This window comes from Thamnophis sirtalis, unplaced genomic scaffold (assembly GCF_051295495.1).
Source record: "Thamnophis sirtalis isolate CommonGarterSnake01/CBP01778 unplaced genomic scaffold, rThaSir2_p1.2 scaffold_13, whole genome shotgun sequence".
Taxonomy (NCBI): Eukaryota; Metazoa; Chordata; class Lepidosauria; order Squamata; family Natricidae; genus Thamnophis; species Thamnophis sirtalis.
In genome coordinates this window covers 18,645,628-18,659,630 of record NW_028261393.1, presented here as the reverse complement: position 1 = coordinate 18,659,630, position 14,003 = coordinate 18,645,628, and the positions used below count along the sequence as shown (strand labels likewise).

Sequence of the window (14,003 nt, the reverse complement as noted above, 5' to 3'; positions counted from 1 at the left end):
TCTCTTTGAACCATGAAATGGGGTGGGGGTATAAATTTAATAAATAAATATAGGCAACCCTCTACTAATATTCTAGAATTTCCATTGTAAGTCATGATGTTCGTAAATTGAGTCACTTAATGTAACTGACCCAATTTTATGACATTTTTTTTTGCAGCAGTTATAAAATAAATGCAGTGCTCATAAAGCAAATCAATTCATTCCTATGGGCCATTTTTTTGCCAAACAGACCAACAAGGCAGGAAGCTCTCAGAAAAGTTGTAAAGTCTGGTCATGTGACCATGGAACATTGCAACCGGCCATTAAAGCAAGCTGGCTGCCAAACACCTGAAATGTGGTCATGTGATCACAGGGCGCGACATGGTGGTGGTTGGGAGGTTCCACCATTGAACTTCGGAACTGGGTTCTAAAGTATTATCATTTCAGCGACATTTCCTTACCTAAACAGAGAAATAGAATGAGGTAGGCGAGAAACTAGTGAGAGTGGGAGTGACTTCTGATTTCCTGCCAGCTTCCCCATTGATTTTCCTTGCAGGAAGCCTGCAGGAAGTGTTGGAAACGATGATCATCTGAATGTGGCAGTGCTGCAGGAGTGAAGCAGCCACAACTTTGCTAAATCTCAATCCTGTGGGAGTCATAGATTCTGTAAGTTACTCCATTTGAGGTAAAAAGGTAAAGGTTCCCCTTGCACATATGTGCTAGTCATTCCCGACTCTAAGAGGCGGTGCTCATCTCCGTTTCAAAGCCGGAGCCAGCGCTGTCCGAAGACATCTCCGTGGTCATGTAGCCAGCATGACTAAAAGCCAAAGGCGCACGGAACACAGTTACCTTCCCACCAAAGGTGGTTCCTATTTTGTTACTTGCATTTTTTTACATGCTTTCGAACTGCTAGGTTGGCAGAAGCTGGGACAAGTAATGGGAGCTCATTCCTTTATGTGGCGCTAGGGAATCAAACCCCCGAACGGCTGACCTTTCTGATGGACAAGCTCTGAGCCATCACATCCCTCCATTTGAGGTACATTGATTCAAAAATTGTTGCCCTATGATGCACCATTTCACGCAATCCAAGATGGCAAACAATCAGACAACAGACACAAGTGTTTTAATCAAATGTATATTGAGAAGCCTTAAATATGCTTCACTCCAATGATTATTTTGTGGCATGCTATGGTATTCGTGAGACAAAATTTTGACTTAAGATTGTCTTCCACAACTCTGTCATGTAGAATGAGATTTCTGGACATGCTGGTTACATGTAAAATAAGCCGGGACACATTACAAAGCAGCAGATTTTTCAGTGTTTTTCCCCCCCCCTGTACGATTCCCTCCTCATTTCTCCTCCTGAACCTATGATTTTTGGCATCCTTGTTTATAGTGCAGGACACACGACGGGGTCGCACCAATTCTGAATCGCCCCTGAGGCAACCCCCTTTTTAAGCCCAGCATGTGGGGCGTTCCCACCCAAGTGATTGATTAATGGTGCAGTCCGTGATGCCAGCCAGAAAATTGGGATGACTAACCCACATTTCACTTTTTACCGCGTCCTGTGAATTCGTGCCATCACGCACACACACACCATTCATTGGGGGGCTTATTAAGCAAGCGGGGCTCCCTCTGCCACGGCAAAGGTGTTGAGCGCCTGCATGCAAAATGCAGATTAACACAGGGTTGAAGAGGAAATCACGAGTCACGGTTTCGTGGGAACGGGGCCACCTTCGCTAACCGAGCGAAAGCGGCTGGGAACCAGGAAGGCGAGGAGGAAGAAGGAGAGGAGGAGGAGCCTCGACCAGCCGCTCGGCTACCTCCAAAAGCGGGGAGCAACCAGACAGCGCCGACGGGAGCAGAGCCAGCCCGGACTGCAGGCAGGCAGGCAAGGGAGGTGTCGTTGGGAGCCGCTCGAAGCCCTCCGCGGAGCTCCTCCCTCCCGCTCCCCGCCAGCCGTGCGGCAAGCAATCGGGCGCCAGGGGCCGGCGCTGGACGCCGCCTTCCCCTTCCCGGGCTGCGAAGCGCTCCACGCCGCGGAGGGCGAGCGCGAGGCGCGCCAAGTGTGCCGGCGCCGCGCCAGAGAAGAGTCCCCCGCTCGCCCTGCCCGCCGGACTCCAAGCCTTCCCGAGAGCCCTTCGCCCAAGCGGCCGCAAAATGCCGCTCGCCCAGCTGGGAGCGGAACCTTGGCCCGAGGTGGAACTGGTCGACATGGAGCTGGACGCGGCTGAGGTGAGCGGCGGGCGGGCGGGAGTTCCCCGGAGGCGCGTGGGAGAAAAGGAGAGCGGAGTATCGCGCCTTGGCCCGACCTGACTTGCAGCCTCCCCCCCCCCCTCCGACTTTTAGACCTGAGACACCCCGCTATCCTCGGGCAGGGCTGGCTGAGCGGAGCCCCGAGCTTTTCTGCTTCCAGCGCCGGGCTGGGACTGTAACCCCCCCCCCCCTCATTCTTCTCCTCAAAGCCCGGGAGGCTCGCTCTCGAGCCGCGCCTGGCCCGTTCACACAACCGGATAAGGCAGCCTCAGACACCCCTCCACACCCGCCCCGTCTCAGTTATGGAGCGACCGTGGCTTGGAAAGAGCGGAGGCGGTGGCCGGTCCCCAGCCCGTCCCCGGGGCGCCGTTCATCAAGCTGAGGAAAACACCGGAGATGGACTGTCCCCCACTGTCCCCCACCTCCCTCCACGCCGGGTGAAAGCGGTGCTTCTGGAGCTCTGGGAAGCCCCTGCTCCGACTTGCACCGTCTCCACAACAATAGCCATTGGCCCCGAAGCAACGTTCTGGCTTGCTTGTGCTGGGAGCTATTAAAGGGGACCGCACCGTCCCGGGGAGCTTTTTCCTCCTCGTTAAAGTAATCCGAACCTCCCTGGTTCATCCGATCAATGAGCGGCTTTCCGAAGCCCCTCCGGAGCCCCCCCCCCCCACGCCCCTCGGGGGACGGCTGGGCCTCCTGTTGGAAGGGAGTTGAGAAAGCGGGCTGGGTGGTGCTAGCCGAGGGGAGAGGGACGGTTCCTCTTCCTGGCGCTGGGCTGAAGCAACGGTCTGCTTCCAGGGCTTGAGGGCTGCTTTAAGGAGGACAGAATTGGGGAAAACCCCACTGGCAGGGAGGAGCAGCTCAGGCCGCTTCCCCCCCCGGGGGGGTTTAGACTGCAAGGCATGACATGGGGAGGAAGGGGACCCTCTTGGATTTGGGCTGGACCTCTGGGAAGATCTAGACTTCAATCTTGAGGTCAGCTTGCTTTCCAGGAAGGGGTCTAGTTCTTGGAGTTTATTTATTTATTGATTTGATTTGTCAATCGTTTACAAGATAATAGGTATAAGAATAAACATGAGTACAAATGAAATGGGTACAACGAATAAGTGGAGACAGTAGACACAATGATGTGCTTCTGTACGCCTCCTCACAGACCCCTTAGGAATGGGGTAAGGTCGACAGTAGACAGTTTAAGGTTAAAGTTTGGGGGGTTTGAAGATGTAATAACAGAGTATATGTATATACTGTATATGGCCAAACCTGTACCTTGACGGTCTGGAATAAAGTGTGGTTGGAAAATGGTCCAAGCAGGTAGAAAAAGTAGAGATGGGGGGGGGGATCTTTATTTCTACAAGCAGTCTATGTAAATGACAATAAATGTGAGAGGGATGTGAAATTGCTGCTCTGAAGAGATCTGGTGTTGTGTTTATTCCCCTTTGCAAAGGAAGGATGGATTCTACCTGCAGACCGCATGTGTGATTAATCTCACCCCGTGCGTGCTCCTCCGATGTGCTGGGTTTCAACAACTGCAGTGTGGTCGGTGCCACCAAGCAGGCTTAGCAAACTGCAGGCTGGTGCAAACTCATTCTAAAGGACAAATGTAAAGAGAGGACAAGCATTGATAAGGAACGGTGACTTGCAGGGAGTGGTGAGGAAGGAGAAAGTTGGCTGCCAGGATGCCTGAGACTTAGGTTGGCCCATAAGATAAAGAGCAGAGTCAAAGTCCAAGAATCTATGCAGAGAAAACAAGCTGGTCTCTTCCAGATGTTTTGGACTGTAACTTCCATCAGTGCCAGCCATCACGACCCAATAGGAAGATCCAAGCATCTGGAAGGCGTCTAGTTGAGTCCCTAACACCAGCCATGAAGCTCTTGATAAGCATCCTCTGGTGCATAAGTAGGGATGTGAGAAGACGGTCTGGGAAACATCTGCATCCCCTTGGAGATGTTTTCTGTGACAAGTGCAGGAAGCCAGCAGCCCTAGCAGGAAATTGTTGGGAACTGGATAACCCTGTCTCTTTAAATTTCAATAAGAAATCTGCCAAAACAAGAGTTCTTACTACTGGGGACAATGTTGCCCTCAAGCTTTGACCACGTTGGCAGCAGGGGCTGATGGAAGTCCACTTTCCATTCTGAAAGCAGCCCCAGCTGCTACTAATGAGCCTTTGGGAAGTGGAGGTAATGAGCCGGTGGAAGGGAATGTCGGCTTTGTCACTCTGCACTCTGAAACCCATTTTAAAACAGAAACATAAGGTCAGAATTAACTCTCAGGTTAACTGTGATGTAGAATAGGCAGAACAGGAACAGCTGCCTTTGAAGGTGTTCAACTCCAAATCAGCGGTGGGTTTCACTTATTTTTACCACTGTTTTGCCCCACGCGTGCACCTACCGCACATGCGCTCGGCCTTCCGCGCATGTGCCCGGACTCAAAAACGTGACTAAATAGGACGGCATAGAGCCAGGCTGGGTGGGCAGGCCCATTCACAATCTCCGCAACCAGTTTGTTTGAACCATCCCAAACCGGCTGAATACCATTTCTGCTCCAAATGCAATACGGAGGTTTCTGTACAGTGGTCTGTAGTTCCACGCGGCCGGAAGACTTTTAAAATGATATTAAAGTCTTGGTGTGTTTTTTTTTTAATACCCTTTTAGCTAAGTGTATGCTAAATGTAAATCAGGCTTTATAAATCATAGTTTCTCAACCAAACCCCAAAAGCCCTATTATGTTTTTGTAGATGAACCTGGCCATTATGCTAATCATTCAGATAGGCGTAGGAGATGAATCACAGACGTTCTCGCTTGTTAACCCTGGTTGGGGGTTCAGCTCCGATAACTGCTGTTAAAAGAGTAAATTACAGCTCTTTCAAGGCTGTATGAAGTATATCCTTCATTTTGCAGCCGGAGTAGTTATACACCCTGTGCGTCTCTGTATGCCTAGTTAGGTGTGCTTGCACACAGGATCAGCTATTGATCTTTCTAATGGCATCTTTATTCTCTCTCTGTGTGTACTGTTGTGATTTATTCTTCATGGGTAGCTGGCTCCGTTGCAAGTAATCAAAGGAATTATTAAACTTCCTGTGCCATAAAAGGGAAGGAAAGCAATGGGCTCTCACCCCACCTTTGTCCCCACTCGAAAATTATTTTCTTTTCTGTGCTTGAAAAGAATAATGTCGCCTCATTAAAGCATTCAATTGGCTCACACCTTTCACAGGGAGCCTGGCAGACTCCAGGCAGTGCACGTTTTATTAATTGTTTCTAAAACAATATTTCCCAGCTGCTGGGTTAACCCTAAGGGTCAGGGGTACCCAACCTTTTGGGGCTGGGGGATTAAATTTGGAATTGTGTGGTGGACAGTCTCCCAAAATGGCATTCCAGGAAGGGGTTGCAGCAGAAGATTGGCCCATTCATAAAACAGCTGTAATGAGACTTCATTAAAGTAGAAAAGCTTCCTGCTACCCTCTCTAATTCCTCCCCTCCCCCTCCCCCCCAATGTATGTCTCTCCCTTGTTTTTATTTGTTCTGGCAGGTGGGCACCCTTCCAAGAGAATCCCGGGTGCAATTACCTGCTATTTTTTATTTTATTTTCTAAGCAACCCCTTAAAGCACGCAAGCACTTTTGCAAATAAAAGCTATGCTGGAAGCTTCATCGTGTTTGCTTTAAACAATGTTTAAGATAAGAAACCAGGTGAGTCAAGGGACTTGGCACTGCTGGCTGGAGAATTTTGGACAGTTGAGTGCCCCCAGTACCCTGCTGGGGATCTAGGCCTTGGGCTAATTGTGCAACAGAGTAGAGCAATGCTTTTCAATCTTAATCATTTTATGATGCGTGGACTTCAAATCCCAGAATTTCCCCGCCAGCTTAACCCTGTTACTGAGTTAACAACTGCAACGATTCACTTAACCGCTGTGGCAAGAAAGGTCGTAAAATGGGGCAAAATCCACTTAACTGTCTTGCTTAGCAACATAACTTTTGGCTCAATTATGGCCATAAGTTGAGGACTACCTGTAGGGTTTTTCTCTTGATGCAAATGCCATCCAAGAGCCATGCAAAGTGTGTAATTCTGTTAGGCTTTGTTACCAGATAGAATGAGAGAGTCCATTTCATCTCAGGCTAGTTTTATGCCAACTGAAGGATGGGTAAATAACATTTCTACTCTGTGATGATGAAAAATTATTTCAGGAGTCCTTGGTGCTCTCTGAGCTTGGTGGTTTTCTTGCAGACCTTTCATTATCCAAACTAGGTAACCTCATCAGTGCTAGTAAGGTGTGGGGTTTGCTCTCAGCTTATATTCTAGTGGCTTACAACTGACAGTGTTGTTGGGGTCAGTCTTAGAGGTTCTTTGCTTGGGCTGTTTACTATTAGTATCAGTCCAACAATCAAGAAGTGAACACAACCAAGATTATTAGGGGACTGGAAGCTAAAACATATGACGAACGGTTGCAGGAACTGGACACAGCTAGTCTAGTGAAGAGAAGGACCAGGGAAGACATGATAGCAGTCTTCCAATACTTGAGGGGCTACCACAGAGAGTTAGTTTTGGAGAGTTAGAGAGGAGGGGGTCAAGCTATTTTCCAAAGCACCCAAAGGCCAGACAAGGAATAATGGATGGAAACTGAACAAAGGGAGATTCAACCTAGAAATAAGGAGAAATTTCCTGACAATGAGAACAATCAACCAATGAAAGAGAAGTTGGCTTCAGAAGTTGTGGGAGCTTCATCACTGGAGGCTTTCAAGAAGAGACTGGTGTAGGGTCTCCTGCTTGGGCGGGGGGTTTGAACTGGATGACCTACCAGGTCCCTTCCAACTCTGTTAATTTGTATCTAATACCCCAATTGAAGAACTGCCAAACAAGCTAACAGTAAGCAACCCAAGCAAAGAACCTCTTAAGTGGGTTATAGGGCAAGCCACTAGTATATAAGATGGATGCAAACCCCACCCTCTTTTAGCACTGTTGATGTTACCTATTTGGGGTCTGCAAGAAAACCACCAAGCTAGGAGAGCACCAAGCACCCCTCATTTCAACCTTGAGCTATAAATACTCTCCTTTATTTAAAAGTTCTTTGCTTCCCCCCCCCCCCCCCATTTCCGCCTCACCATCAGGTTGGTAGTGCTGACTGATTCGAGGCGGATAGCAAGACCTGGCAAAGTCAAGCCATATTCCTTTGCTTTTTATCAAAAGCAAACAAACTCAACCAGGAAGCAAGAAAGGAAATATACTTTGGAGCTAACTGATGTACGATAAGTATTCAAACACATTCTAGAACTTTAATTTTTTTTAAAAGAAGGTTAAACAAATTTATTGCTTTGTTCCTCCCAACTGCCTGCCCAGTAACAGCTTAATGATGCCCTGTTCTGATAGAAACTCATGCCACTTAAATTGGCCCCTCTCCATAGGTGAGGTTATAAGAGCAAATCTTTACACAAAATGATAGTGATACACTCTTTAAATGCCTCGTCCTCACATAACACCAGAGCCATGTCAACCTCCTAAGATAGACCAGACAGGAAACACAACAAGATGAACTAATTTAAACTTATAAGAATATGAACAGAAACTAGCAAGCCTGAAAGTACAAATCTCCCACTGTCTTTTTTTTTACCACCCAGTTACTTATGGTGGATCCTTTCTTGAGTTTCTTTCTTGCCCATTACTCATTTGTGGGCTCCTCTCCCTTTTATCTGATTATTTCTTGGGCAGCTTCTCTTCCTTCCATCTTCCAAGGTCATTCTCACATTCCATTACAAACTAATAACTGTCTTCACAGTTATAGGTAGAATCTGAACACTCTGGCAGGGAGCCTGGTGCAGGATAAGTATGGGAAGCCAAAAAATGACTTGTGTTCTCTGGGGCTCAGCAGATAACAGGTGTGGGATTAGCAGGGTAGGAAAAAGCTGCTTGCCTGCAAGAACCATCAGAGATATTTGGCAGGGGCAATCGCACTTTAGGCTGTCAGTGCATACATACATCTTTTTAATACCCCCCCCCACTTTAAATTAACCACATACAGTGGTATCTCAGTACTTGTCCTTAATTGGTTCCGTAGAGTACTAAAAAGGACGAATGCCAAACAAACCATGTGACCTTTTGTTTCGGTCAGGAAGGACTTCCTATCTGCCCCGATGTCAGCAACATTTCCAGCATGGCTGACTTCCTGTCCACCCTCTGTGGCTGTCCCTCACTTCCTTTTACGGTGACCATCCCAGCATGGCTGACTTCTTGCCCACTCTCTGCAGTTGACCCCCACTTCCTTTTGCAGGGCCTCAAGTACCAAACAAACAATGAGTACCAGGACAAGTTTTTCATGTCAAAATGTGCCGAGTACCAAATTCAATGAGTTTCAAAGCAGTCTGGTTACCCAGGTACCATTGTATTGAAAAATGTACTGTGCCAGGCCTTTTCCTCTTTTTAGTGGGTTCATATTTTTAAAAGAAAGTGTTGTGAAAATCTAGGGAACTTTCAGAGATTACAAAGTTTGTGAATATTCTGGATGTGAAAAAGCCCATCCTGTATCAGTCTGACTGTTAGTGAGCATTGGCACATGCAGTTTCTACATCAGCAGATTTAAAGTTGTGATAATTGGAGTACTGAGAATAAATTATTCTTATAATAGCTTGGGAAGTGTTGAATTAGAATATATGGCAGCCACAGGTTGGCTTTATCTATAATGCTAAACCATAAGTTGTTGACCCACAGTTGGCTGCATTCATACAACATATTAAACCAGAAACCATGATTTTCAAACTATTCCAGTTTCCCTGCCTTAAGGAAAATATAATTGGTGTGTATGGGCAGCCTGTGAAGCCCAGTTAGAAGCTTTCTAATAAGGGTACATTAAGTAACCATGACCAGGTTAAGAGGAAGAGGAGGAGGGCGAGCACCGGGGTCCCAATACATCTCAGGGTATGGGGGACCATGCCAGCCTGCCCACCCTCGTATCCTGTAATTCATTGTTTGTTATACCACAGCATATTTTGGGATGCTTCCTCAGTGCTCTAAAATAGCAACCGACTCTTCTTTTGCTCATGTTAAAGCATTTGTAGAGTTCCAACTTATTCCAATCTTATGCATAGCAGGTGAGCTGGAAAGGTCTCCCCCTTCCCAAAATGCAGGTGGTTCTCTGCCCAAATGGTTTGGAAGCTGAAATCTCCCCCCTCTTTTCCATCTTCATGGTATAACCCTTTTCACCTCTCTCCTTGGCTCATTTCAGTTGTTTAATCCTTTTCCTTGCATTCGTTCATTCCATGCATGCTATCCACGCTGGCCGGAAAGGCAGCAGCTTTAATTGGGACTATGAGCAGTTCCTGCAACGGGACGTAATGGCTCAGTGGCTAAGAAGCTGAGTTTATCGAGCAAGGTCGCCAGTTCAGTGGTTCGAATCCCTAGCACCGTCTAACAGAGTGAGCTCCCGTTACTTGTCCCAGCTTCTGCCAACCTAGCAGTTCAAAAGCAATAAATGCAAGTAGAAAAATAGGAACCACCTTTGGTGCGAAGGTAACAGTGTTCCATGCACCTTCAGCATTTAGTCATGCCAGCCACATGACCAGGGAGACATCTTCAGACAATGCTGGCTCTTCGGCTTTGAAACAGAGGTGAGCCCCGCCCCCTGGTGTCGGGAATGACTAGCACATTGAGGGCCGCCTCAGGGTTGTGTTTGACCTCGGGGGCCCGGGGTCGGCATGGCCAGCTTGACGTCACTCATGTCAGGGGCGGCCCCTGTAGTGGCCCAAGTACTCTGCCAGCAAAAACGGGCTCCCGAGCTCCGTTTTCAACTATCACGGCCTCCTGTAACCTCTGCCAGTGAAAATGGTGCTTGAGAGAGTCACACACAGTCCCCCAAGCTCCATTTTCAGTGGTAGAAGCACTGCGGGCCAGTCATTTGCTGTTTCTAGGGCAGCCCCATGGGACAGATCTAAGCACTCCACGGGCTGGATCCAGCCCCCAGGCCTTGAGTTTGACACCCCTGCTCTACACCTTTGTTGAAAAGAGCAACCCAAAGAAATGAGCTGCTTGCTACTGGTGAACTGGTAGTGGAAATTTTGAATAGTTCAGAGAACCAGCAAATACCACCTCTGGCTGGCCCTGCCCCCCAATCTATTCACTTCCTCCCGAACCCCAGCTATTTAGCTGGGTCTTCTTTTGTTGCCTGCACAGGAGAACGGAACTGGAAAACAGGTTAGAGGAGTGGGGAAGGAATGAGGATTTTGCAGTATTCTTCCCCTGGAGTGTGGAGGGAGTGGGGATTCAGCCAAGAGTCTGCTGATTTGATCCAGTGTGACTATCCCCCCCCCCCCAGTTTATTCCTTTATAGAAGGACCAAGGTTGGCTTCATTAGTGATTACTGTGAGGCCAAAAGCTTGTTAATAAGGGTTTTTTAAAAAAAAAATTTTTTTTTTGTTTTCCTGTGTTGTTTGCTGGCCAGAGTTAGATTTGCCACATGGTGGCCTTATAAATGAATTAATATATAAATAAATGAAATTAAGAGCTGGTGAGGTTAACAGCCATGGAGCTGCTGTACAATAAGGATGCACAGGCACCAACTGCTTCTCAAAATCTTAATTAGTTACGCTGTAAAATTGAGAGAATGAGGAGTAGAATCTGAACTTTGGAACTGCTGTAGACATGACTTGAATACTTGAATTGGTTGGGTTGGCTTTCTGCTTTATTAAGGGTTTTCTAGCATTGTAACATCTCAGCACAGCTGTGTCCTTGACTCTCTGGCTGCCAGCCTTCTGGTGGGAATATCATCTGGGGATGCCTGACAGTGACCGTGTGAAGCTCCTGTCTGTGCATATTTGATTTTTAGTATCTCCAACTTAAAATTTATTTATTTATCTATTTAATAGGTAGGAAAAAATGCTTTCAAAAGCGGGGGGGGGAGCTTCTGACGGTCGTGCGACTCACAGCTGATCCGCACGATCGTAGGAAGCTCTTTTTTTCACCTTTTAAAGCATGTTTTTCCTGCCAGTTAAGTCGAATAGCAGGAAAAAAATGCTTAAAGATGTGAAAAAAAGGTACCCACAATTGCATGGCACAGCTGAACCTTTTTTTCACTTCTTAAAGCATTTTTTTTACTAACGAATCGGGCGAATAGGTAGTAAAAAATGCTTTATTTTTTCTTGAGTTGACCACACCCACCCAGTCACATGACACCCACCAAGCCACGCCCAGAGAACTGGTGGCAAAAAAATTCCATTTCACCACTGGTACAAGGTAATAGCTATTAGTATAGACATGGACATTATCGCTTGAGATTGGTACAAATAGATGGATATAAATAAGTATAACATGGCCATGAACACATAAAATGAATACATATCAATGAGGAGAGTTATTTTATCTTGGATCACAAACTTTGCTTGAAATTACAAGCAGGACACTAAACCACCTGGAAAAGAAAGGGTATTTATTTCCAGTGGCTAGGTTAAGTGTGGATGGCTTGGTTTCCTCATCCGGTGGAAATGTTTTGTTTTATGATGGAGTAAATAGCTCCAAGAAAAGTTAATCCTGACCCGTTTGGGGTTTATTTATTAATCCCACGGGATCAGAGGGCTGTGTGTTTTTGGCAGGATACAGCCCCTGTTTCTTCAAGCTCTTTGTCTAGACTTTGAACCTTTCCAAAACTTCAGTTCTCTTATACACCTGCCAATATAAATACTTTAATAATGAATTCACTAAAAGCAAATAATCAGTTTTTTAAATAACAGACACAAGAGTCTGAAGAACAGCCTTATTGATCTGTTTGTTAAAGCAAAGTTTAATATGCTTCTTGGTTTAAATAAGGAAAAAAATGTTTTTAAATTTGAGATAAATGTTTTTGAATCTAAGAAATAGATGAAGCTATGTTCATGATATGCTAATCTCTCTCTCTCTGTGTATGTGTGTGTGTGTGTGTTTGTGTGTGTGTTCCAGTATAACTCTGGAACGCCTTGAGCAATTTCAACCAACAGATGACTTATTCTCTGGGAAAAAATACTGTGGGGGTAAGACACTCACCAGGGTGTGTGTTCTGTTAAGATACAGCCTGTTGTGCCTTAAAGTGGCTTCTACTGTACTGCCGTAAATGGCTTCTACTGTACAGTGGAAATTGCCATGATAACAGCTTCACAGTACTCCACAAGGGGGCTCTGTCTGGTAAGGGGGAAAATCCAACATTAGAAATTACGTTTGATCCAGACATTTTCCCCATATAAATAAATACCCTGGCTATTGGCTAGTTGTATTTAAAATTCAGGTAGTCTTTGGTTTACGACCATTCATTTAGTGACCATTCAAAATTACAGTGACACTGAGAAAAGTGGCATGCAGCATTCCTAAGTCCACATGATCAAAATCTGGGCGTTTGGCTATTAGCATGTATTTATGACAGTTGCTGGGGTTATGCGATCTCCATTTGTAACCTTCCCATCTGGCTTCTGACAAGCCAAGTCAATGGGAGAAGCCAATTCGCTTATTAACCGCACGTTTTACTTAACAACTGCAGGGATTTGCTTAATAACTGTGGGAAAAAGGTCATAAAATGGGATCAAACTCACTTAACAGCTGCCTTGCTTAGCAGTGGAAATGTTGGGCCAAATTGTGGTCATAAGTCGAGGAATACGGTGTTTTTGGTTTTGCAGTACTGCAAGCTCAGTGTGTGGGATTGACAGTTAAAGTCTGTGGGTGGATTCTGAGCCAATGTTTAGAGAAGGATATTTTTATGGGGAGTCCTTGGCGCTCTCTGAGCTTGCAGACATTTCATTACCCAAACTAGATAACAATGCCAGATGCACTGATGACGTTACCTAGTTTAGTAATGAAACATTCGCGAGAAACGTTATTATTTCAACCCTGAGCTACAGATATTCTTCTTTAGAAGCATTTTTTTTTAATTTGGAGAGTGTAACAGAATAACAGAGTTGGAAGGGACCTTGAAGGTCTTCTAGCCCAACCCTCTGCTTAGGCAGGAAACCCTATACCACTTCAGACAAAAGGTTATTCAACATCTTCTTAAAAACTTCCAGTATTGGAGCATTCACAACTTCTGGAAGCAAGTTGTTCCACTGATTCATTGTTCTAACTGTCAGGAAATTCCTCCTTAATCCTAGGTTGCTTCTCTCCTTGATTAGTTTCCACCCAGGGCTTCTTGTTCTACCCTCGGGTGCCTTGGAGAATAGCTTGACTCCCTCTTCTTTGTGGCAGCCCTGAGATATTGGAACATTGCTATCATGTCTCCGCTAGTCCTTCTTTTCATAAGACTAGACCAGTGTTTTTCAACCTTGGCAACTTGAAGATGTCTGGACTTCAACTCCCAGAATTCCCCAGCCAGCATTCGCTGGCTGGGGGATTCTGGGAGTTGAAGTCCAGACATCTTCAAGTTGCCAAGGTTGAAAAACACTGGACTAGACCATTTGGCAATAAACGTTGCCTAAAAGGCACTGACACTTTCAAGATCTCCTTTCTCTGGTTTTGATTGTATATTGGTACCTGCCCTAATCTGAAAGGGCTTGGTTCAAAGAACTCCAGGAGAATATGCTTGAGCTCCTTCAACGTTCTCCTTGCAGCAATCCCTGCCCCCCCCTTAAAGAGCAGACCAGTGCAAAGAGCAAAACTCATTCTCTCTCCCTCCCTCCCTCCCTCCCCCCCTCACACACACACAAATACCACATGCCCCAACTATACTATTGACCTTGATGCATACTTCCTCTGTAATGTGTATCCGTTTTGTGCTGCTGCAATTGTCAGAGGGTTTCCTAAAGAGCTCTGGGCAACGTGTTTGGAACAAGCTAAA

The 14,003-nt window shown here is 46.2% G+C and overlaps 1 protein-coding gene across 3 annotated transcripts in view; it reads left to right on the top strand.

Moving 5' to 3' along the window:
• The first annotated feature begins 1,962 nt into the window (after window positions 1-1,962).
• The window catches only part of RPS6KA1 (ribosomal protein S6 kinase A1), a 121,381-nt gene continuing 109,340 nt past the window's right edge, over window positions 1,963-14,003 (top strand). For 2 of the 3 annotated variants that reach the window (XM_087728218.1, XM_087728217.1), the window contains exon 1: window positions 1,967-2,214. In XM_087728218.1, the coding sequence (XP_087584344.1) occupies window positions 2,140-2,214 (75 nt within the window). In that variant the 5' untranslated portion in view covers window positions 1,967-2,139. Of the gene's footprint in view, window positions 2,215-14,003 lie in introns of all 3 variants that reach the window. The other variant, XM_087728220.1, reaches the window with a different exon arrangement.